The sequence below is a fragment of the Aptenodytes patagonicus genome, chromosome 6 (assembly GCF_965638725.1).
Source record: "Aptenodytes patagonicus chromosome 6, bAptPat1.pri.cur, whole genome shotgun sequence".
In the NCBI taxonomy this organism is placed as follows: domain Eukaryota; kingdom Metazoa; phylum Chordata; class Aves; order Sphenisciformes; family Spheniscidae; genus Aptenodytes; species Aptenodytes patagonicus.
The window spans coordinates 11,069,344-11,094,512 of NC_134954.1; the positions used below are offsets into that span (position 1 = coordinate 11,069,344).

General features: G+C 49.8%; 1 protein-coding gene across 1 annotated transcript in view; it reads left to right on the plus strand.

Moving 5' to 3' along the window:
* Positions 1–23,715, plus strand: part of P3H2 (prolyl 3-hydroxylase 2) — a 78,138-nt gene extending 54,423 nt beyond the window's left edge. Inside the window, exons 2-15 of the mRNA XM_076341096.1 lie at positions 5,818–5,964; positions 6,868–7,057; positions 9,859–9,990; positions 11,176–11,318; positions 12,781–12,870; positions 13,343–13,383; positions 13,877–13,971; positions 16,886–17,013; positions 17,615–17,710; positions 17,810–17,960; positions 18,499–18,616; positions 19,140–19,215; positions 20,125–20,265; positions 21,370–23,715. Of these exons, the coding sequence (XP_076197211.1) occupies positions 5,818–5,964; positions 6,868–7,057; positions 9,859–9,990; positions 11,176–11,318; positions 12,781–12,870; positions 13,343–13,383; positions 13,877–13,971; positions 16,886–17,013; positions 17,615–17,710; positions 17,810–17,960; positions 18,499–18,616; positions 19,140–19,215; positions 20,125–20,265; positions 21,370–21,462 (1,641 nt within the window). The 3' untranslated portion in view covers positions 21,463–23,715. The remainder of the gene's footprint in view (positions 1–5,817; positions 5,965–6,867; positions 7,058–9,858; positions 9,991–11,175; positions 11,319–12,780; positions 12,871–13,342; positions 13,384–13,876; positions 13,972–16,885; positions 17,014–17,614; positions 17,711–17,809; positions 17,961–18,498; positions 18,617–19,139; positions 19,216–20,124; positions 20,266–21,369) is intronic.
* The last annotated feature ends 1,454 nt before the right edge of the window (positions 23,716–25,169 follow it).

The following is a 25,169-nucleotide window of genomic DNA, read 5'->3' on the forward strand; positions in this document are numbered from 1 at the left end:
TTGCTTTGGCTATGTTCTCTCTAAAACCCTCTGACCTTTGCACCTCTTTTATCCTTGTTTTTGCTGTGAAAATGGCAGGGTGAGCTGAGAGCACCTGAGCGCCTATAGATGTTTTGGCTACAGCTGCTTCCCCCCATAAACAGCACTATGTCAGTGTTCAACGTAGGCAAAGTGGTGGTGGTACAGCGCACCGTGCCCCCAGCTGCAAGAGCAGACTGTAAAGCTGTGCAATGCTCCTCTCATAGATGTGGCACGACGCCTATTCCACTTTGTGATCTCCACTGCCAAGCACCAGAGAGCAAACTTTAAGGACTGCAAGTTTAGGGTCATTTTAGCTAAAACCACGGTGCTGTTGTGTGGCATATCCCCTAGGGAAGGGGCTAGGGGTTTATGCCAGCTTGCTGAGCATCTTGGCATGAGAGAGGCTTTGCTCAGAATTCATTCATCTGCAAATAGTGAGGGCGAGTGTGAATTCAGAGCACGTGCCTGCATGTGGAGCTGAGCCAGTCCGAGCTGTTTTCGGGTGGGCATTAGCGATGAGGTGAATGCTCTGTTTTTCTCTTTGAGGGACACAGCAGCTGAAGTGATGGTAAAATCAAATAGCAAGTTAGACATATTCCAGCGAGACAGTTGATTTCCTAACCATGGCAGGTTGGTGACAGTGGCCTTACAGGTACAAATTAGATTGCTCGACATGGAGTTTATTGGCTGATACGTAGTTTGACAGGTACAAGAATGATGATGAACTATTAAGGGACTGTTAACATTATATTACATGTTTCATCATGCAGCCCATGAAAGCTCCATAAAGGATTTTTCTCAACTGTTATCAATGAGAATTGGCATTGGTTGTGTAGTGATGCTCAAGATGTTCACTCAAGGTCCTTTCTCCAGCCTGTGTTTGGTCCTGTCTAACGCTCCAGTTAAAACAGCCTTCCTAATCCAAGCCACTGCTGCAGGTTGGAAGTTGCAGTCCCATTGAAGTCCAGGCCAGCACCGTCCCAGATGGGACTGAAACTGAGCATTTGCAATTTGCTGAAATTCTTGAATCTGCGGTTTTGCTGCTTAAAATGATTTTCCTGTTTTTCTGTGAAATGAAATACTCTTAACATTCAAATGAGGGAAAAAAAATATTTTTCAGCATCAAAACCCAGAAGCACTTAAATGTTGGGTTTTCCCCTTCTTGGCTCTAGCCGTTGGCATGGTAAGATCAAAATGGACAGGGTGGTCCCAGGGCGCTCTCAGTGCTGGTGTTCTGATTTCGTGTGTCCTCTCTGGATGAAATACACAGGGTTTGGTGCAAAGCTGCAGGGATAGTCCAGCGATCTCATTCCAGTGGGGTGAACAAGCAGACCTTAGAGCACATGCTAAGGTTGTGATTCTACAGTTGTCATTTTTTCCTTGCTGATTTTCATTCAGTGATGGTTGTACAAAGATCAAAATCCCCTGGTGTTACATGCTTGCATATACTTACGGTCCCCAAGTTGCTTGCCATCTAAGTAAACAAAATGATTACCCTGTGGGAGAAATGCTATTATTTTTACTGTTATTCGTTTAAACCAATGGAAAATCAGGCACAAAGAAAGCGAAATGTTTTTTTCCAGTGGCTGCACAGTGAGATTGCGACAGGGCCAGGAACCAAGCCCAGGTGTCCTGAGTCCCAGCCCAGACCTTTAAACACCAAAATATCTTGCTCCTTGTGAATTCAGAGTGTTTTGGCAAAAGTTTCCCCAGAGTGTTTCATAATTAATGTCAGTGCTAGTCTCTGAACGTGTCTTACCAGTTAGGAATTTGCTTTTATACACACGCATCCACTTAAAAACTCCCCAAAACTTAGCAGCTGTTGGCTTCTTTGTGTTACTCGAATGTTTCTAAGGCAAATATGGGACATGATAAATTGAAAAGTGTTGAGTTGAAATGTTCTGCTTTGAGTCCACTTAGCAAAATCCAAAGGTCATCTCTGCTGTGAAGAGCCAGCAGTACTAGACACAGTATGAGCCTTGTTTCAAGGGCGGGAAAGGGATTTTCTGTTGTGTCTAGAAATCAGACTCTTCCTATCTCACAGGGGTGGACCCCAGGAAGAGCTAAGCCCATCCTAGGATCTGTGACAGTTTTTGATAGCTTTCTGAAGAGGAGCTAGAACCAAAGGAAAAAAGAACATCCCACAACAGACTCAGCTTGTGTCTCGAGGGACCAGTTCTCTGGCTGAGATGCATTTGGTCCCTTTTAAGTGTGCACAGGCAGGATGCTGTCTATGAATAGAAATCTGTGGTGTGGTGTGGCGTGGAAGAATGCAATTCTCCTGAGCAGCTCAAATAGTGGCTTAATAGCAGTCCTCTGGATCAGGTCAGCAGCTCATGTGTCTCCAACAAACCTCTTGCCCCATCTCGACCTCTCTAATTACTGGCTGCAGTGGCAGTCCCACCTACATTCAGCACAACCTGAAAATTCCCATCGTGAGATGCTCTGGTCTGTCCTTTATCCTGTATCAGATGCTGCCCAGCTGCGATGAGCTTTTCCAGGATGGGATTATGTTGAGATGAGCTTTTTCAGTATGGGATGTACGTTTCTGAATAGGAATGTCTCTTTTTAAAAAAAAAAAAATTTACTTCTACACTGAAGGGGTTTGGGGTTTTTTTTTGTGCTGTCCTGGATAAAAAATTCTTACAGTCATTTTGCTCTCCTGCTGGGAAGCCAAGGGGTTATGCTGGAGAGTGGTGTCCTTAGGAAAATGCTAAGTGAAGGACTGGAATAGATCTTGTTTTTGCAGTAAAAGCTGGCTTCCCTGCATACGTTGTCAGCACAGAGCTAATCTTGAAAAACTTCTGAAGTTTGCACAAGGCAATTTTTTTGCGTTTCTGCGGGCATTGCAGCACAGGGTGCTTCAGTGTTCAAAGGGCAGATCTGGGGAGCGGGCTGAGATGCCGTCTGATCAGAGCTTTCGTCTTCCTTTCGGAGGTATTCACGCATGCTTCTTTGGCCAGCTCTGCCCTGGCCTTTCTGGGAACCGGACAAGCAATTTTGGCTGTGCTGGAGCAGCAGAGCAGCAGATGGGGTTTAGGAGATTTCCCACCTGGCGTGGGTCTGGCCCCACAGCGATGGCTGGGTTTTTCCTCTAAAAGGTCTTCAAGTATCCAGGCACCTGCTTTCAAAACCTCTCTGTGCCCCAGCGAGCAATGTGAGAGTGTGTCCGGAACAGCTGGTCTGATATAAAAGTGCCAATTTCACAAATCCCCTGGTAGATTTGGGTGTCTGCTCCCATTCAATGTCTCCCTATCAGAATCACCCAGGCATCCCTGACAAGTTCAGACAGTGATTTCCAAGAGCTGTGACGTCTCCAGTTGCCACCAGTTTGACTCACGGTAGCCCCCCTGTTTGCTCTGCAAGACTGCATTTGCACTCGTCCTGATCTAAACAGCCCAGATGAAAGCGCTGGGTGCTTCTCTGCGGGATTTGCTGCATGCCAGGAGGCTCGGTGCGTGTCCTGTTGTGCTCTACATCTTCCCCATCCTGTTGTGCTCCACATCTTCACCACTTCCCTCGCCTTTAAGCCGGGCTCCCAATCACCATCATCTATCTATCTCCCTTTTTTAATGCAAAAATTGTTTTCAGCAGCTTGCTGCACTTTCTAATTCCACCTTGTTTTGAGGAAAAGCCAAAGGAAACCTGTTACAGTAATTTTTTAACATTTGGCACTTGGAAATTATGTTTGAGAGTGGAAATTCAAAGGGCACCGGCTGCTTCCTTGGCAGCCAAAACACGCTCCCTCTGCGCCGTTAGGGAAGGTTACCTCGCAAAAATAATGCATGTCTTCACCCTGTATTTTCCCGAGTATTGCCAAGCTTTACGTGCAGTAGGAAAGGAGGCATCATTCTGCCAGTTAAACAACTGGAGTATTTTATTAACGCTGGCAGACAGCTCCACTTTCCAAATAGGAACAGATTTGCCGAGTGATTTGGTGTGGGCTCGGTGCTTCCAGGGGGACACTCCTTGTCCAGCTGAATCAAAGCTGTTGCTCTTGCCCCACGCCAGCTATTCCTGCTCAGAGCAGTGTTTGGCATAAAAAAGGACTTTGTGCCATGCTGTTGCTGCAACCGAGTGGCCTGAGCAAATCCTTCGCATTTTTTCCCTTAGTATTTCACCACAAAGCTTTCACAAGCCACGCATGCAAAATTGCCATAGGAGATACATATGCAGGGGCATCCCTCAAGAAGGCCCCATGATTTCACCCAGATGTCAATCACACTTGGTTCAACAGGAGTTCATGTGTTATTGCATGTGTATTTTCATTTTAAAGATGGTTGCAAACACTTGCGCAGAGGTAACAAGCAACCTGCTGAGGAGGTGGCTGCTCAGACAATTGACAGTTCAGCCACATCTCTGATAATCATGTCAGAGATGAAACTAGTTACTGTATGCCTAGCTGGTGATGAGTGTTTGTATGACCTCTCTAAGCCCTTGAGAAATGCAGGGTACTAGGCAGTTCACAGGGGCTCACTGGAAGAGGTTTTGGGTGTTTCTCATGGCTTGGCTGAAAGGCAAGCTATAGTTGATGAAGTGCATGCAAGTATTAATCCAGTGTTAAGGAGCCCCAAGGAAGCTGCCGTTGTCTCCCGGGGATGAGCAGGGTCTTGAGGGCAGCCGTGGCCTCACCTCACCTCACATGGCCTCTCTGCCCTGCTCCAGGCCTAGGATACCAGGGTGTGAAGCTCACGCTTCTTTGCAGGTCTCTTTTTCAGTTCTTGTCATTTTGCTGGTCGGGTTGTCCGGTGGGTAAGTGTGCAGGTTTCTTCAGGTGCGCTGCCGTACCATGACGGCAGTGTAACGTAGACATGCTTGAGCTCGCTGGCTCCGGTGCCGCAGGAGGAGCCTAGCAGCAGTGGCATGGGGCTCGGTGTGGGTTTCGCTATCAGGGAGGACACTTGGACACAGCCTTGCCAAGGCTAGCATTAACCTGGTCCTGGCTAACAAGACTGGGTGAGCCTGCTCAGCCTGCAGATGTATCCCAGGGGCCTGACTCTGCACCTTGCTGGTACTCAGTGCTGTTGGCTTGCTTTCAGGAGCAAGTGCGTTAGCCATGGAAGTGACCTCTCTCCTGCTAGGTCATGCAGATGTTTCACCTGAACATCTGTCCTGCTCCCTGCGCTCCTGGCAGCTGCTGTGGGTGTGTTTAGCACTAGTATTTCTGTTTGTTTAGGAGGCTTTCTTCAGGGCGAAACTAATGTCTGGTCTCAGTTCTGAATCTCTAAATCCAAAGTAACTTGATATACCAAGATAAACTCCTCTTTATATCTCTGCCACTATCTGGTCTTTTCCAACTATACAGAGCTGAGCTGCTTAAATGGTCCCAAGTCTCCATTTACAAGCAGAAATGTCCCCTTATGTCCCCTTAGCCTGGACATATCTCAGCCTCCAAGAGAGAGCAGTCTCAGCAGCTGCTTTCCCCTCCACTCTCTGTCTCATACCTCATGAGAGCATCTCTTCACCCAGGACTGTGCAGGGGGTTGGAGTTCAAAGGATGTGCAGCTGGAAAAGAGGCTGGACCCCATCACTGATAGACCACGTTGCAGACAGATAAGCAACCTGTCTGGCTCTCGGGAACTCCAGCTCTTCTGATTTCCCTTGCACTGGCTTTCCTCTCATTTCAGCTGTTTTCCTTAGCCTCTGTGTTCAGGTTTTCCTTGGTTATCCCATCACTGCCCAGCCCAGTGGTGTCAAAAGGTTATCAGAGATATAGGTGTCAGGGGTTGCAGCATAAACTGCTGTGTTCATTGTCCTACATCACCAACTCAGCTGGTCTTTCTTATCTTGTTACAGCTGAACAAGCTGGAGGAGGCAGCAAATGCAGCTCATACCTTCTTCATGGCAAACCCTGAGCACATGGAGATACAGCAGGACATCGAGAACTACAAGACCACGGCAGGGAAGGTCAGCTTGATTGACCGGGAGGCCAAGCAGCACATGGTGAGTCTGAGCTAAAGAGGTGCCGGGGTTAAGTGTCAGGCAGTCTGGAGAGAAGAGATGTAGGAGGCCAACAGAGCATCATCTATGAATGAGGAGATTCTTGCCGAGGTTCATATTACAATACAGCAAAACAAACTCTCCCTTTCAGCACTCTCCTTTAAGGCAAGCCAGCTCCTGCTTTTTCAAGGCACTCTCGGCTCTTTGTTTGATGGCTACATCCCCAACATGGTCCCTCTCTTCAGGGAACTCTGGGGAAATCCATGGCTGTGAACACACACCAGCAGGCAGCTTTGATGGATGCCTCCATGGGCACTGACGGACAGATCTTGGCTCGTGTGTTTCTTGAGCTGGGTTCTCCCACCTGGGCAGGGTACATGCACATAAATAACTATGCTGGTGAGGGTGCAGGGTGGCAGGCAGAAGAGTGACAGCTCTTTCCACCTCCCCAAAGTGAAAGGCCAACACAAATGCCAGGGCCACCCCCAACTTTCTGATTTCACAAGACACAAGGAAGGAGAAGTGGCCATTTAGTGTAATTGATGGAGGTTCTAAAACAGATCTGCCTGCGTCAAGTACAGTCTTTTCCCTTGGCATTCAGCATTGTTGGGTAGGAGGGCTAAAATAGAGGAAAGGAGTGGTTTTTCACATAATGCGTAATCCAGCAGTGGCACTGAGGATGCCCGAAGTACGGAGATGTTCAGAAGAGCATTTAGGCAGGTGTACGAGGTTCCACTGGTCTAAAAATCCATTGAAGGCTTAAATGTGGTTTGGTACAACCGCTTATGTCTGGTAGGTACCAGGGGAGATCGTTCTGCCCCTGCCTGCAGTTGGCAAGGGCAGGATGCTGTGGTCCAAGCAGCGTAGCCCACTCACGGTCTTGTCTTCTGCTTACCTACTCTGCAGGAGGACTACAGTGCCGGGGTAAGGCACTATGACAAGGAGGAGTACGAGCTGGCCATTGACTTCTTGGAGCGCGCGCTGAAAGGGTATTACTCCGAGGATGAAGATTGCCAGATCATGTGCGAGGGACCACAGAGATTTGAGGAGCACGAGTACCTGGAATATAAGGCTGGCCTCTACGAAGCTATTGCAGGTGAGATCTTTTGGTGTCTTTAGCGTTCTCACCCTTGGCCCTGCAATGTTTTTAATTATTGAGTTTGGGCCTTTGGCTGGATTTGGTGAAGTGTCTTCCCTTCCATCACTGCTGCTAGAGAGTAATGCTGCAGGAGGCACTTGTAAGGCCAGAAGATGCAAATACAGAGGACAGGGAACTAGAACATCTCATTTTGGTCCTGAATAGAAGCTGGGCTGGAAGAATTGCATTTCCAGATGTGCGGAGCATTTGCAGCTTTCTGTAAGAGCTGGAAGTATAGGTGCTTTAACATAAACTGCCTCAGTTTCCCCCTGTACACAGTCTCACATACCTCACTTGAATCTAGACATTGCTGGCCCCTGTTTATATTTTCTCTGTTTTTTCAGTGCATATGAAGAGAGCAGCAGAGTCCTCTTGGCCACGCTCCAGATGGCCAGGAAAGTTGCCAAAAAGGCTCAGAACATAGATTTCCTCCCCATCCAAAGGGATGGATTTGTCATTAGCAGAAGCCCACCTAATTATGATCTTCACTGAAATCTCTGGAGAGAATTGAACATTGCTATGTAATCTTCTGATTTACATGTGTGGCTCTGAACCAGAGGGGATTAAAATGGTTCATTCTCAGTAGAAATGAGATTACATGTAATTAGTTGTAAGGGAAAGAAGTGCAATAAATTAAGGTTTGTTTGGTGACAGAAATCTTATTTATCTGCTCATGGTCTTGGAGTTGCATCAGGCTCTGGAGTTTTGCTTCTTATGTGGAAAATACTTCACTCAGATGCAGATTGTTTTTTGGTTTTGCATAGTTCTGTTTGTGTCAAGACAGGAAATCTAATTGAAACGACCAAGATGAGAAACCACCAACATACTGGATGGGAAGCTGCCTTTGTCAGGTTTATTTACCCATGCAAAAAATATGAGGAGTGTTGTAAGGGCTGACTTGGTACCAGTATAACTAACTGTCAGCTGATCATGCCTGCTTTTAAAGCCATGACCAGGACACCAAGGACCATATCAAACCCTCCAAGAGAGCAACCTTCAGTGGCAAAGGAAGCCCACCTTCCTTCTTACTGAAAGCTGCTGCTCATCAAACAGGTTTTAGCCTCTGTTAAATTGTTTCGGTGCTGTGCAAGTCGAGTGCAGCCCCAGCGGGCTGGGGTGTTTCTGTGCTGGACCACGCGGAGCACAGATGTGGTCATGGAGTGGTGCTCCTCAGCCCAGCATGTCACCTGGGAGTGAGAACAAGCCAAATGGCCTCTGCAAGTGTGGTGACTTGGCTTGGCCAGATATGCCTGGGAATAACAATTCCAAAACCCAGGGCTGTTCAGGCACCCAAAGAAACAGGGAAGTGAGGGCACGTGGAGGGAAATAAGCTATGTAGCGCAACTGCTTTCCTATAGGGAACTGAGTGGTTCGTTATGGGACAGCATAATTCAGTGTTTACCCCTGGACCAAGGGTGCTCAGCCCCAGATGTTTCAGCAGGGAGTGGGAACACTAATACACCAAGAAAATTCTTCAAAATTCTTTTTGCTTTTCAGTCCCAGGCTGGTTTGCTGTGCTGCTGCATGGGGTTGAAACGCTCTCACCTCTCCACCCCAGGGACAGATGCATTTCAGTGAATTGATTCCAGTCTATATAGCCTGTTTCTAGGGCACCTTGACAGCACCAAGAAAAAGCAGTGCTTCTCAGTGATGGATTATTCCAGGTCTAGGATGCTTAAATATGTTTAAATTACAACAAAATTATTTATGTCCTTTTCCTTCTTGCTTTCCTTAATGTAATACCCTGGATGTGTATGGTAAATCAGATAACTACTCAGACTACCTGCCCAGAGCAAATGGGGACTGTTTTGAGTTTCCACTTGATTTCATCGCAAATTCCTCAGGCTGTTTTTTTGGCAGCTCTGAGAAATGCTTTGGTAGCTGAGCACATGTTTTTTTTCAAGCCTGTGTTTGTTTCTTAAGGTTTTTAATGGTGTACAGAGACAGAGTAAGCAAAGTAGATTTTTAAGCACATTGCAGCAAAGGCTCCAAACTGGAATCAGATGTCAGTGTTGGCTTTGAAATTGTACAGCTGATACAACGCCTATATTGTGGACTCCCACCAATTAAGAAACCTTGCTAATGGCAGATGTTTACCACATGCTTGCGTTTCCCTGGGAGATATCTCGTCTTTGAGAAGCAGCAAACATGGGGATTTTGCTGCCAGTATTTGCACCTCAGACCTTTCAGACTCACAGCGCAGGTGCCTTGCTCGGCTGTGCTTGAGAAGCTGCACCGACCCCTCTTATCTAAACCTCCCCGTGCCCTCGGGAGCTTTCTTGCTGCAGAAAGGAGAGGATTAAAGATGAGCTGAAGGAAGGGTGTGTGGAGATGGCTTTCGTGTGGCAGCACATATGGCCACCCTGTCTTCACGTCTCCACTTGCTTTGTGGGTGTCCTCGCCTTTGGCTTGGCTCTTGGGGTTGAAGAGCTACCTGCCACCTGCACATCCCTGCGCCTGTCCGGCTTTCCTAGGCAGAACCAGCAGCTCCCAGCATACAAAAGAGATGCTCAAGCTCCCTCTACAGTTGACAGAAGGAGAAAGGCGTTTCTCCAGGGGGGCAAAAATGTGACTGCAACTCTCCATTGCCTTTGGGCAGCAGCCTGAGCTCTTTGTCTAGGTGTGCAGTTGCCTGCGGGACCAGAGCAGCATGAGTTGCATGTCCTTCAGCTGGGGACATTTACTCTCTGTCTGTCCTGGTCTCAGCACCATCACCATCCGTCTCAGTTCAGACTGTCTTCTCCTTCTTTTCTTGGCAGATCACTACATGCAAGTCCTGGCCTGCAAACACGACTGTGTCCGAGAACTCGCCACGCGTTCGGGCCGTATCTCGCCCATCGAAAATTTCCTTCCCCTCCATTATGACTACTTGCAGTTTGCCTATTACAGAGGTAAAAGCTGTCTTTCTGTTCCTCATAGCGCTTGCTGAGTTTTGTTGCATTTTGTACAAGTTTGAATTGCTTCATGTGGAAATCAGGATATTTCCCCATTATGTCTGTGCCACAGTGACGCAGTGGCGTGGTCTGAAAGAGTCGGGAAGCAAAGGACTTTGGAAACTGGCTCTTTGAAAGTCCTTTTCCTTTCAGGTTGACTGAAATGCACAGTTAAGTATTTTTGTAAAAGTGTTTTCAATCATCAGTCAGGTTTTAAAAGCCCAACCTTCAGCTTAAACATTATTATTCTTTAAATAAATAATGCTTTTTTAGGGTCCTTTCATTTGCCTTTGATATTAGAGTTCTGGGGATTTATATGTTTCACATTTTCTGAACCAATTGGTACATTTTCTAAGTTGATATATAACAGATATACAAGTTAGCCCAAGCTTACCCCAAGATGCCAATTTTTGCTAATTACCAAATATTTTAAGATTCACAGTAAAGTTGCAGGAGTCGGCAACATTGCAGAATATCAGGAGTTGGCAGTGCTATAAAATATTGCCAGTTGTATGGTCCTGTATGGCATTTTATTATGCTCTGTTACATAAAAGAAAATCGAGGCAGAATTCTGCTATCTCAGGCTTGTGCTAAGAGCTCTTTCCTGAAAAGGGCAGAATGTGGGAAGGTCAAACTTGCTACTCAAACCTAAAGCTTCTTCATTCATCAGTGCAATGGGAAGAAAACTGGAGGAGTCAGCAGCATTTCGTGTGTGGTGTACAGGCTTTTTTATTCCTCTGCCCAATTAGAAGTTTAATGTGGTGGGTAAAAACCTCTGGAGCCTTGAGAGATGCTGCACATGAGAGAGGCAGTTTGCTGCCAGGCAGCATCCACATCCTGCTCATCCAGTTGGATCCAATTTGGATACCATCCCGAACCTGTGCATGACCACAGAGAAGTTGTGTCTCTGTGCCTCAGTTTCCCTGCCGGTGAAATGGAGCCGTTAAGACGAAGTTGCATCAAATGAGCCTCGTAAAGTGTTGGGCTCATCCTTCAGCTGACGGAGAGCTCAGGCTGTGCCCTCCCTCTCTGCAGGCTCCCCTCCTCGGCTGTGCCCCACCGTGCTCTGCGTGAGCCCCCGGCACCGCCGGCGGGGCTGTGCCCCCCTCTGCCCCCCCTGACAACTGTTGTGTTGCCTCCCAGTCGGTGACTACGTAAAAGCCCTGGAGTGTGCCAAGTCCTACCTCCTCTTCCACCCAGACGATGAAGATGTCTTGGAGAACGCAGGTTATTACGAGGGCCTCTTGGAAGGCACGATGGATCCAGACACCGTCAAACCCAGAAAGGTGAGAGTGATTGTCACCTAAAAGCCTTTGGTGGGAGGCTTTAACAAAAGCATCAACTGGAAATAAAAGCAGCTTGGCAGCTTCCCCATAGTGGGACCACTTTGAAAACAGATACTAGATGCTAGACTAACTGGCGATGCTAATTGTCAGGGTGCAAGTGCAGAGTCACTGGTGTGGGGGAGAAACTGGAGGGCAGGATCTTCTTTAAATGGGGACTTCAGCTTAGCAAAGCCCAGGCAAGGACAGGGAGGGTGATGACTGAGTGCCTCAACAATGTAAACCCTTCCCTCGTTTAGTGCTCCGGAGGAGATGTGGAGGAGGAATGCAATGGAGCACAGAGCAGAGGGCAACCTCCGTTAAGAGAGGGCTGAGAAATATTTTCCCAACGGGAGGTTGGGATGTCAGTGTTACTCTCAAGTCACTGAGCTTGGAGTTCAGCGCTCAGCCTGTTCTGCGGGGAGTAGCTTTGCTATCACAGCGTTAGCTGGGGTCAAACAACCAAACAGTATGTGTTCAGCCACCCAGCGGGACAGGCTTCCTCTCCGGTCCAGGCAGCCTTTATCTGCGGCCCTGGGGCTGCCTTTCTCATGATGCAGAAGAGGAGAAGTTCCTCCCATCCCATCACAGCCCTGCTGAGGCTCATTCCCCTTGCGCCATAAGCAGAGCGGGGACAGGAATTGGATTTTCCATTCCCTTGGGAATTCCTTGATTTCCAGGAAAATCAAGGTGAATTTGGTGAAATGCTAAAAAAGAAAAGGGAAATGCTAAAAAAGTAAACAAGAACAATCATCGTTTCTCCTCACAAAGTGAATCTAGGAAGAAGCCTGAAGTTGACAAAAACATGTCAGTGTTTCCAGTGAAATTTTCTGTAAAAATTTTTTTTGCTTTGCAAAATAATTTTCTAGGAGAAAACCCAGTGTTTTGTTTACATATTTTTCATTAAAAAACCCAAAAAAACCCTTTGATGGACGATTTCCAGCTGGCCATGCTTTGTGGTCCCCATCCCAGTGCCTGAGTGCATCCCAGGCGGCGATGCTGCAGCCCACCCACCGCCGGGCTGTGGGCTCTGCACTGCAGATGGGGAATGGAGGCACAGCCCAGCCAGGGTCCCTGCTCCGCCAGCCTGAACCCGCCTCCCGCTCTGCAGCCGGGGTTTCTCCGGTCAGCCTCTTGCCCAGATATTTAGAGGCTTTCCAAGGTGCCCAGCACTCTCTGCTCAGCTATGCACATGTATTTTGGGGATTCAGGCTTCCCGAATGAGTTGCTGAACACCTCCCCTTCTGTAATGTAGTGAGTGGCTCAGCCCTGTGTCCAGGGTTGCTCTAAGGCATGACCCAAGCATCCCTCGCCCCATAGGCGTCTACGGTGTTGTGTGAAAAGCAAACCCCTGCTGAAGCAGATGTGCATTGACTGTGTCTTGTGAAAATTACACGTGCAGCTACTCCCCTTCTCTTCTTTTCAGGAAGCAAAAACACTGCTGCGGCGCCATAAGCTGGAGTCTCACCTCTTGCAGGTGGCGGCGGCCGGCCTCGGATACACCTACACGGAGCCGGTAATGCCTGGGTCTGCTATGGCAAGGACCTTTAGGAGTCCACAGCTATAGGAACAGCTTCCCCGTGCCTCTCTCTCCTGTAAAGCGAGTCCCATGTAGGTGACTCAGGAGCTGGGTCTTGGCCTGGTTTGTTCCCTATGGGGAAAGGGTGATGCAAAGCAAGGGAGGCAGCCGTTCCCGGGGTGAAGGAGAAGCAGACACAGCCTAGTCCAGCTCTCCTGCCGTGGTGTCTGGCTGTGTCTCAGCCACTGCCATGGTGATGGGGTGGGACAAGGAAGGCTGGGCAAACTGGCCTCTTTCTGTACTTATCGTACAATGCCAGTATGGGGTTGGGGTAAATTTTCCATTTGGTCACCCCAGGCAATTGCCTGAAGTTGTGTGGGATGGATCCATACCAGAGAGGCTGGCCGATGTCCCTGTGGACATGTTGGAGCATTAAATTAAGAAGCACGACCTCTCTCTTTTCCTGCAGAACTACTGGAACAGGTACGGCGCCCGCCAGGATGAGCACAGGTGAGCCACTGCCGCCCTGCCTGCGCCTGCAGCTTTGCCAGTCCTCGCAGCAGGGTGAAAGGGATGAACCCATGATGGACTACCAGCCTGCCACTCGGGGGGTGCTGCCCACCCACCCCAGCACACCATCATGGTTGAATGAAGGCCCTTTGCCTTTTACCGTTACAAACATTCCCACAAGCACCTTATTTTAGCTGAGTGCCTCAAAAACAGCGATTGTCTAGAGAGAACTTGGTTGATGAGGCAAGTGGTGCTATCTAGGTTTGTTGGTGTCTGTGCTCTGCTGGTGGAAAACATTCCCATTGCCAGAAAAACATGGTTTTCCATGGGACAGGGTGAGGGCTTCTACTTGTGCAGTTGTGGCATTTGTACAGAATACCAATTTGCCTGTTTTTTTCATGTATTGGTTTCCGAGGGTTCAAAATAGCACAATTCCCAGAACTGGAGACTTGTGGCCAAAGTCATGATGTTCCTCTTTTCTCTTGCTCCTCAGTGTCCCATCAAGTATTAGCAGTGACCTAGAAGATGGGCCCCGGCTGTCCGTGGCAAAGAAACCCATGCCAAAACCAGATCGAGAGTTGAAAGAGGGTAAGTCTGATGAAGATGTTTCAACAAAATCAGAAGGTTTTTTCCTATTGCTAGAGACTGCAGACTGCAAAGGCTGGCAGCTGAGCAATGAAGGCCAATCCTACCTGGGGGGGGATTGAAGTTTTGTTTAAGAGACAGAGAAGTCTTTGATGCTGCCACAGCATTTCTAGGTCCGTGGATCCCACCAGCACTGCTCTGCTCCTGGACCTGCTTTTCCCACCTGCTGAGCTGCTCAGTGCAGAGACCTGAGAGGCAGAGCTGGGAGGCTGGGTCCTCCTCACTGTGGGGAAGGTGGCACCAGCAAACAGTAGTCTTTCCCCTAGGTGCTTTTAAGATTAAAATGTTCTCTGTTGTCCAGGCTGCAGAAGGATGGATGCTGGAGCTGATAGGTTTTAGGAACCCTGGTCCTGATGCTTTGCTAAGTGCACTGGATCACACCATATTAGCAACCATTTCTGTTTGCAGACTGGCTTGTGATTTCATGTCTTGGCTTACATCAAATCACTTGGTTTTAAGGCCTGTCGGCAGACATTTCAACTGATTTCAGCACATTTTCGGCAACCGCAGAAAATACTATAACATATTCTACTAAGGACAAGATTTCCCCCATAACAATTTTGAAAAACTATATTGTGGCCAAATACCAAAGCATGCTCCTCGCCGCAAAACAACAGGATCTCAAGCCAGAAGGTGTCTTGTGTCTCTAGCAGGCCAGCTCCACAGCAGCAGGCAATTAAACCTCCCTGTAACGCAATGGTTGGTCGCGCTTTTTGGGGAATTTCACAGCTTTCCACGTCCCAAGTTGTTTCCAGCTGCTCGGTGTCTTGTTGAGAGTATTGTTACCCCTTCTCTAGCCATACATAAAATAGGCGAATACCACAGGAAGATCCTGAAGAGCTTGCTTAAGCCAAGAGCTGGTTGATTTATATTCATTGGCCTTTTTGCCTTCTCTAAACAAATAATTTCAGAGTGCGTCTTCCTTTGTTTTTTCTTCTCTCTATGCTTTTATTCTGGTTTAGTTGCAGAATGTTTTCAAGTTTACAAAGAAAACTGAAACTGTTCAAAAAGAAAATGGGATTTTTGTCCATCCAGCTGCTTCCTTTCTCTATTGTAATTTTTTCTTTCTCTCTTTTCACTTGGAAAAAGAATAGAAAAGGCCAAAAGAGAAAAAGAAAAGTCCATTTTAATTTTGACTCTTCTGTACTTCTCTCCTTCCCCCCTTCCTCCTTTCTGCCAATTTCTTCACTCCCAAAAGTCCAAAGAATTCCCCAATTTCTTCGGGGTGTTTTTCACAGAGCATACACATGGGAAACAAGTCTCTCTCTCTGCTGGTACTTAGAGGTGATGGGGGCAAGGAGGACAGCCGGGAGCGCACTGCCAGTATGGGACAAGGGTCCAGTGTTCACGGCACAGGGCAGCCCCCACTGGTTCCCTGGGAGGAACAGAAGAAACTGGGGAAATGGTGAGTGATGCCTTCCAGGTTCACCCCTCATGTGCCTGCGGCTGGGGAAGAGCAACATCCAAGCTGGAAAACTCAGCCCTGCGTTGGAGTGTGCCAGGAGTTCGGATTTCAGAGTCCTGTTTCTGATCCAGCTGCATTTATAATAAATGCTATTATCGAGCAAGAAGAACAGCAAAGTGAACATGAGGAATGCCCCATCTTTTCTGTTTCCAAGAAACCTAACTCTTCAGAAAAAAAGTCATGGGCTAGTGGCGGGGCTCTGCCCTCAGGGTTACGTGTCCTCCATAAGCAAAGGAGACCTTCAAAAAACACAATGTGCCTCAACAGACAGGAAAAGCAGTAGTTATAAAAGCAGTGTAACAGAGAAGTTTCCTTGTGCCACATGATGAGAGGAGCTCTGCCACTCTGCTTCCTCTGTTTTATTGCGGCTCCGTGACAACAGATAATTTTTCCCACAATTTAGATGCATTTCACCTTCCTCCTGGAGAAACATCTGGTTTAGGTTTTTATTGTTGCCATTTCTTCCATTCTCTTTCTTCAAGGAGATAAGGGGAAGAGGCTTCAGAAGATGGTGATTTAGTGGCTTCGCCATGTTTTTCTGATCAGGCAAATTTGATGGGGGTAGATCCAAACTTCTTGTAAAGGGCTAATCTCTATTTTCTCCTTGCCCGTTCGCTCAGCACGTGGCAAGGCTCAGTCACCCCATACCAGGTGGGAGCCCAGCAGTGTGCAAGCCCAGCCACAGTTGTATTCCCATCCCAGGGATGCTACCTGGGACCTCCAAAACACAGCCAAGCCATTGGCTTCTGGCAGGCAGAGGGAGGCAGCTCGGAGGCGAGGAGCGAGGGATGGCAGGGATTGACATAGCAGCTCCTTTGCCTCTGCGGAGGAGGATTGTCCTCAGGGTCCTCTGTCTCACTCACTCCCAGCCCCTCTTCTTGGTGGAGAACAAGCGATGCTTGCTGCAAGCTCAGCACCACAGTAGGTTTTCTATGTGTGTAAAAGACAAAAAAAAAACCCTGATGACAATTGCAGAGAGCAGCTTTGCATGCCAAGCTGGCAAGATGAACACAGCGCAAATGCAGTGGAAACTTATGGCCTCCGTTGATGTTGGCTGCTGGTCAGGAGAGCCAGGTTAGCTGGTGTCCGTGTCTCTCATTGTGTCCCGTTGGGTTTTGGCGTTTCAGGCTGTGGTCCCTGCATTTGCAAAGCAGCTAATGAGAAGGTGGAAAATGCTGATGCTCTTGCAGCAAATTGATTTCATCTCTGGGTGTTTCCATTGCTTCTGTTTCTTTTGTTGCTGATGTGAGGCCAAACTCTGCTCTCTGCTGTGAAGCTCTTTCCCTGGCAGCGCACCCAGGTGACTTCAGCTGCCCCTCAGCCACGGTACAAGATGTCAACGAGGCCAGGGCACGTTCAGCAGGGGTCGTTTTGTGTCTGTCTTTCCATCAGGAGGTCCGCTTCTTTACAGCGATGTGAAGTTTGTCTACAACTCGCAGCAGCTGAATGGCACCCAGCGAGTACTACTGGATAACGTCATCTCGGAGGAGCAGTGCCGAGAGCTTCACAGGGTGGCCAGTGTGAGTAGGCAATGCCCCTGGGCGGGACATGGCTGCCACCTGGGCTGAGTGCCTGATGCTCTCCCCAGCATCCGACTTGTGAGAGCTGAATGTGTGATCAGCCCCTGGAGAGGCTCTGGGTTCATGCCTCACTCTTTGAGTGTTGCAACTGATGCCAGGATGCCTGTGGAGAGCAGTCAGACGCTTATCCCCGTAACACATCCATAACTGCAGCACAGGAGCTGCTGCTCCATCTTGGGCTGTTCTTAGAAACATGCTGCAAGACAGAGCCTGTGCAGAAATAGCTCTTTGCCCTGTGTTATACAAAACCCCAAAGGATGCTCATCCACAGGCCTGGTTGAGCCTTCTCATTCATCTTCAGCTGAGCCTGGGAGGGGACTGAGGGTGCTTGAATATCCCCAGTCGGGAGGTGGGTGGCTGTTTTCCAGCATCTCAGAATGGACTGTGCTCATGGAGAGCTGCAGCGCCTTCCCACCCGACTCACCTGTCCCAGTGAATGCAGCCCTGGGGGATTTGGTGAAGAAGGTCCCAGATGCTTCCATTGCAGCTCCCCCTCTCCTGGGGAACCAGTTCACCACTCACCTGTGTTCCTGTCTTTCAGGGGATCATGTTGGCTGGAGATGGTTACAGGGGCAAAACCTCCCCCCACACTCCAAACGAGAGATTTGAAGGAGCCACCGTCCTCAAAGCCCTCAAGGTACAGCTCCTTCCTCCTCCTCCTCCTCCTCCTCTCCCATGCCCTCCCTCCCAGCCAGCGCACAATGCTGACCCTCTCTCGCCCCTTCTCCTTGCCCAGTACGGCTACGAGGGCCGTGTCCCGCTGAAGAGTGCCCGGCTCTTCTACGACATCAGTGAGAAGGCTCGCAGGATCGTTGAGTCCTACTTCATGCTGAACTCCACGCTCTACTTCTCCTACACCCACCTGGTGTGCCGCACCGCCCTCTCTGGTGAGGGCTCGGGGGGCCGGCGGCAGGGCAGGGCTGGGAGGACAGGAGGGGTTCAGCCCCCCACGGGGGGTTTACGAGTCGGGGACCCAAGCCTGAGAGTAGCTCTGTTTTGCCTGATGCTTGAACTGGTGGTCAAGGGCTGGGTAAAGTCACCGTCCCCACAGCAGCAAAGGGTGAGCACTGCTGTTCCAAAGAAGCTCATTTCTGGGGTGTCACTTGTTTTTCATGTCTCCAAGTCTTCCTCTTTTCTCCTCCCTCTTCTCTTGCCTCCTCTCACTGTCCCTTCTCCTTTCCACACCACCCCTGCCACCAGCTCTCCATCTTGCTTCCCTGCAGTAAGGAACAAGCAGAGCTGTGCAGATCTGAATCCTCAGATGTTGCCTTTTCTCCCCAGCCTTTCCTTTCCTCCTCTCACCTGTGAACACCACCTGGAGTGGGGTCAGGGCAGGCTCCCCACCATGATGGACCCCACAGAGCATGGCATTTCCATCTCATCCACCCCTTCTCCTTCCCCCTTCCTCCACATGGTCCTGCCTAGGCCAGCAGGAGAGGAGGAACGACCTGAGCCACCCCATCCATGCTGACAACTGCCTCTTGGACCCCGAGGCCAACGAGTGCTGGAAGGAGCCTCCTGCCTACACCTTTCGGGATTACAGGTAGGAAAAAAGGGAGGCTGCCCCCGAGGGCACCCAGGGACCCTCCCCGAGGCAGGGCATCCTGCTCCACAGACCTAAACCTGGTACATCCCAGCCATGGCAGAAGTGAGATCCAGCAGGTAGTTTCTGGTGGCAGCAAGCATCGTGGCTAAGCTTCAAGTCAGAGTTTAACTCTAATGGCTCTGTGATATTGTAGTGTTGGGAGATACCAGTTGTGGCCCACAGGGCTGTGTCTCTGTCAGGTGTTTTTGATGCAGAACGGGAGGGTGAGAGGTTGTGGGACCCAGGGGACATTGTGAGAATTGTTCCCTAGCCAAGGAGAGATCTGCTGGGTCTCAGCTGTGGCTCCAGAATGGGGGCAGTTTGTGTGGCCCTGACCGGCCCCACAGCAGGACCTCCCCTGCCTGGCAGCTCCCCCACCCACGTCTTGGTGGAGCGATGCAGGATCTGCCCCAGAGGCAGGGGTCAGCCCCAAGCCCTCCCCGCTGATCCCCTCACAGGGGTCTCCTGTTTCCTCCCTCAGTGCCCTCCTATACATGAACGCGGATTTCGAAGGAGGCGAGTTCATTTTCACCGAGATGGATGCCAAAACTGTGACGGTAAGTCAGTGCTGTGAACCAAACACCATTCCTCAGCAGCCTGTGCTGGGGCTCTGAGCTTCCCCAGACAGCCTGTGGCTCCTACCTTGCAAAGAACCAATTACAAAATCCTGCTGGCAGAGGTGCACAGACCTTCTGTGCCCTGCCCCGAGGCTGCGCTGAGTAGGAAACCTGCAGATCACAGGGATGGCTGAGTCGTCCTTGCCTGAAGGACCGCTGAGCTCCCACCCCATCTCGTGGCCAAACATGAAGCGATGCCTCTGTACATATGCAGTGCCTGGCCCAGAGCAGGTCATGATGGTGGACATCAGTCCCCGAGAGAGATGGGGCTCAAGCAGAAGCCCTTACCTCTGCCTGGGGCCGTTTGGGAGGCTGGGCACCCCCTCTGTGGTTGGACAGAGTATCTGGGGACCATGCTGGGGCTCTGAAGTCCAGTAGATGCTGGAGGGTAGATTGCATCTACGTAAGACCAGTGCCAGAGGGTTGATTTGATTGGCACTTCTGCCTCTGAGGTCCTGCAGGATACCTGTTGTGGACTCAGCAGAGCGGAGAAAGAGTTGTTTCACAGCCCGTGCCAGGGTTAGCCTGAACCTCACTGGAGTTATGCCGTGGCCCTGTTTTGCCGTAGGTGGTCACCTGCAGACTTTGCAAGGACTCCATGCCACCATCTCCTTTCTGCATAATGTCTGTGCAGCAGGACCAAGCCTCACACCTCCCTATTTACCCCACACATTTTTACAGCTATGCCCAGAGCTCTGCATGTCCTCCAGAGCAGCTCACTGGGTCCTGGGGCGATGCAGAGAGGTGCCCAGTAAGATCCCAGGCCCTGGACCATGACAAACCCAGACATGGCCAGTGCGTGCAGCCATGCTGCTCCTTGCCACACTGGTGTCGCCTGTTTTCCCACAGGCCTCCATCAAGCCCAAGTGCGGGCGAATGATCAGCTTCTCATCAGGCGGCGAGAACCCCCATGGGGTGAAGGCAGTTACGAAAGGCCAGCGGTGTGCCGTGGCTCTCTGGTTCACCTTGGACCCGCTTTACAGAGAGCTGGTGAGTCCCTCCATCACGTTGTGAGTGGAGTTGGGGGGTACCCAACATCCCAGAGGAACCTGGACCATCTTCAGCCTCCAGTCCCAGCCCATCTATTTTCACCCCATCACACCCCCCCGCAGCAGCATTCCCATCTGCTGCACCACAGGGACATGAGCTGGTGGCCCTGGGACTGAACAGTTTTCCCTGCTGGTCATGCTCCTGGGCACCCATCACCCTGGGCCCATGCGGTGCAGGGCCAGGCTGCGGTGCTGAGCGGGGTGCGGGAGGGCTCTGCACAGGGCTGGACTGGCCATTTCTGACACCTAGTGGCAATAACCTGATGAACGGGGAAGTCCTCCACAGCTGTCAACAGCTCAGAGGCCAGAGTGCTGTGCGGCTGCTGCCAGGTCCTCAAAGGTGGTTTGGCAGCCTGAAGTCCATGGGTCTGGGTACCCGGATGCCTTGGGAGATCTGGGCTGTGGTGACTTTCAACAGGCAACCTCCAAATTCTGTTTTAAAAGCCTGCTGTACCAGCCCCTGTCTCCCTTTGATAGCAATTCTGGTCTATAAGAACAAAAGATAAAAGACCAAGCAAAACTAAATGCAGGGAGAGAGCAAAACCCTCGTGCCTTAGCCTTGTGAAGCAGGTGGGCTGCGAGGTTTTGGGAGAGGCTTATTTTCAGACATGCACTTTACTGTCTTATCTACTTTTTGGCACTAGCTGAAATTCTTCCATGCTTGGTGCATGTGTGGAAGGAGATCAGCCCTGCCCAGGGAGCTGGAAATCCACGTCAGGCGGAGGGGACAGGAGGAGGGTACGCTGTGGCAGTGGCTGCTAGTGAAGTGCGATAAGGGAACAGCAATACGTCAGCTCTGCCCCAAGCATTGCAGTCCCTGGAGGGAGGAGGGAATTAAGTATTCAGGTGCAAAGTGATTTGATTAATTTTGCCCAGCAAATCCCCCGCACAAGTCTCAGGCTGTCCCCTGTCCTGTCAACTACACTGCTGGTCCTTGGATGAACTGCTTGCTGTGGATCCTCCCAGCAGGCTGAGCCGTGCTGAATAAGCTGAGAGCAGGTGCTGAAGCGCTGCTGTTATGGTTTCTTCCCTTCCCCTCTTGCAGGAGCGAATCCAGGCAGATGAAGTGATTGCGATGTTGGACCAGGAGCATCTAGGACCCAGTGAAATGAGTATCAACCCAAAGGATGAGCTATGAACTAGGCCAAAGACTTTTGCTATTAAATATTTATTTAATATTGTTAATCTTATTAGAACCCTTCTATTTTTGTACAGAGCCACTGTATAAATTAACAGGTTAATATGATTGTGGAGTTTCAGAAGTGCCTCTTCTGTGTTCAGCACAGCTGTTGCTGGGATCCCTCATCTCTGTGCCAGCATCTCCTGCTGGGACTGACTCTGCGCCTGAGATTCCCTGTCTTTCTCTAGCACTTCTCAGGACTTATTCAGGCCCACTGTACCCCCTTGGAGAACCCCTTTTTTTCTTCCTCAGCCAGAAATAGCTGCTTCTCTTTAGCCTCTGCTAGAGAAATGTCTCAGGTGTGATAATGGACCAGTCTTCCTGTCCCTGCTAAGTGCTGGCTGAAGACCTGGGCAGTGCAGCCCTGGGAGAAGCTGGAGCACAAGTCAGTTATTTCCATCTCTGAGCCCTTCACCATTTGAAATATGCTTTTTTAGGGAAAAAACAAAGCAAAAACTGGGTCCTAGCAAAATGCGTATCTCTCTGTAGCCATGCAAAGTTGGTGTTTGGGTATTGATTCTGAGCAGATCTTCCCAAAATCACCTGCTGGGCAGGGGCAAGAGCTGTGGGCAAGCAAGAAGGGGTTTGATTTGCAGCTGACTCTGGTGAAACAGGGTCTGTCACTCAAGAGTGACATTAGCAAGTCCTTGCTCTTGCTAATGGCCTGGGACACATAAAAGAAACTGCTTCACACTGCATCTTTTGAGCTTCTAGCCTAGTGCTGCTGCTGGTAAAACCCAAGGTTAAAAGTCATCATTTCCAGGTCCATGTCAGAAAGCAGCTGAAAGGCTCGGGGATGTTACAGTGCCATGTTGTTGGATGAGCCCGGTGCGGCTTTGTACTCCAGGTGTCCTGGCTGCATCTTCCCGTCCTGACAGTGCAGAAGGACTGGATGTTCATGATGTGGTAGCATCTATTTGCTCAGTCTGACCCAGTCTGAGGGTGTTGCATTGAAAGCACATGTTGCTTATCACAAGAGATTTACTATGCCAGCAACTACTGCTAAACTAGTAAATCATCCCTCTACCACCATTAAATTAACTCGTGTGCATGGGACCAGAGCAGCCCCTACCTCAATCAGAATGAGCACTGAAGTCAGGGAATTGCCCACATCTCAGGCACAGGAACAGCTTTTATTTTGACCCAACAGCTGCTTCTGCTGCTAGAAAGCAGTTCCTAAAAGGCAGGTTGCAGCAATCTTTACTGTTGAATTTACTGCGAGGCTGCTGTCTCTCCAGAGAGCACTGCAGGGATCTCGGCTGGAGTTTGCAGCCCTGAGCAGCTTTGCGCAGCTCCTTGCTGCATTGGCACTTTCTCAGTTCTTTTCTGCTCCCCTCTGCCAGCTTTGGCGTTCCCAGGACTTAAAATCTGCGGTAGGGAATAGTCTTTTCTCTTTGTTCATGCAGCTTGTGCCTACCCAAATCTCCCAGGCTCAGCAGCACGCTCTTCTCATCCAGTCACTGGCTGCAAAAGCCATAGACAAGGATGGTCCTTCTGCAGAGACCTCCTCAAAAGCTGGTCCTGGGCAGGGTAAAAGGGGAACTCAGTGCAGCTGGAAAAACAAATGCCCAGACCATGAAGGGGGCACCATTACCACCTAGAAAATGATGGAAGGGTCATGTGCTGCACATCCTCCAATGTTGAATCTGCAGGGAAGAAAGCTCTGAGTGTTTCTGAGCCACCAGTGTGGCTTGTTTCTTTGACATTATTATCTCCCTTTCTCATAGACTGTTGAAAAGATTCACCATGTTGGCTCCCCAAAGAACTGCCCACAGTTTACCCTGCAGAGAGCCTTCTCTGCTTAAATACCTCCCTTGTAAATGCTTAACCTCTCTTTTTTAAAATAGCCAGAGGAAAAGCTGGAGGGAAGAAGGGGAGGGCAGCTGGAGAGCTGAAATGCAGGTTGTGTTGTCCTGCATCTGCACCATGCTATTGCATCCAAGGCTTGATTCCTACATGCTGCACCTTCAGCATGAGTTTGTGCTGCACCCCCCCCCCCGACAACCACATCTGCCCAAGTGCATCCTGCAGAGCTGCCCCCTCCAAGCAGCTCAGCGCAGCCCCTGCCTTCCCGGGGGCTGCAGGGATCCCACCAGCTGGTCCTCCGGCGGAGAGGTGGCGGGGGGGTTGGTGCCAGTCATGGTTTGTTTGCTGCTGTGGTGGTTAGCCAGAGCTGTGTCTAAATCCAGGGAAAATAAACTAAACACAACATCTGGGCCTGTCTTTGTCTTTCTTTTGCCAAATATTAGAAGGGGAGACTGGGGGGTATGCGGTTTGTCTCACGATGGTGCCTCTTCCTTTGGGGTTTCCTGCCCCAGTCCCTAGAGCACACGCACACACACCCCGTGCTGGAGGAGTGTCAGAGACACTGGTGTGGACAGGATTAAGCAAAGTTGTGTGTGTGCATTTGCCTGCCTGTCCATCTCCTTTGCTCTGCATCCAGCCACCTAGTAACTTATGTACCATTGGCACACTCCAGGCAATTTGGAGAGCAGGAGGAGGGTGCCACAGCCCCTGTGCAAAGCTGGGGTGTGCAGCAGGCTGTGGAGCGAAGCGGGGTGCTGGCTGGCTCCTGGTGAAGCAACAGCTTTGGTGGAGAACAATGGAGCAGCCTCAGAAGGATGCAACATTTCGGGACTCAATTGCAAACACGAACCCCAAATCCCCAAGAAGGGGAAAGACTCCAGGCTGCCTGGGCTGTGCCGCTCACCACGCTGCTCTGCCGCTGAGACCTGCCTGTGGTCCGTGCCAGGCTGAAGCCAGGAAACAGGAATGCAGTGAGTCAAAGGCACTTTTCCTGTTTGTTTGTTTCTCCAGCTCTCTGCTCTGGCAAAGTCTAGCTCAGGAGTGGATTTGTATTTCTGCTGCAACAGCAGAGGTGGTTGCCAAGTTTATTGGCACACTGTAGTCTCGCAGGAGCAAGTTACAAAGTTCTTTGGGACATGCACCAAAATACAATGTAGGCTTTTGGGTCTCTTTGGCATCTGAGTGGGGTGGGTTGCCACCAAGATGACTTGGCCTCTGAGAAATTAATTTTAACTCTTAGATTTGATGTAGGGGCCTGGCATCTGCCAGAGCTGTCAGGGTCACATCCAGACTGCCCGCAGGGCACCCGCATCCCTGGAAAAAGAAAGCTAACAACAAAAACCAAATGTATACACTCCTCCTTGGTCAAATATGACCCAGGGACAACCTGGTGCACTAACATTTTTGCTTCCTGCTACATTGGCTCATGTTGATTATTCCCCTCTTGCCCTGCCAGTCTGGTAATTGCTGCTTCCCAAAGCCTCTACATGAAGCAGCTCCCCAAGGAGGCAGTGCCCAAAGTCACGCCACTGAGAATAAACCTGATGTGCATTTCAGAGCAAACTTCATGGCTCTGAGCTCCTCTAGCCAAGGCTTAGCCACCGAAGGGAACCACAACCTACTTACGTGTTGGCCATTTGTTTATATGTGCCCTGGTTCCATCACCGGCAATGAGAGCGGTTTGGAGATGGAGATGCTTGAACCGTGTCTTAATTCCTTGTTAACTCTGCCATTCCCCTCCTAATAGTAATAACATATGCAGGGTGGAATTAGCAGGGTTGATCTGTGATATTCAGTGAGAAAAAAAAAGAAAAAAAACTCATAAAGGAAACAATAGAATTAAAAAGTATTTAAAACAA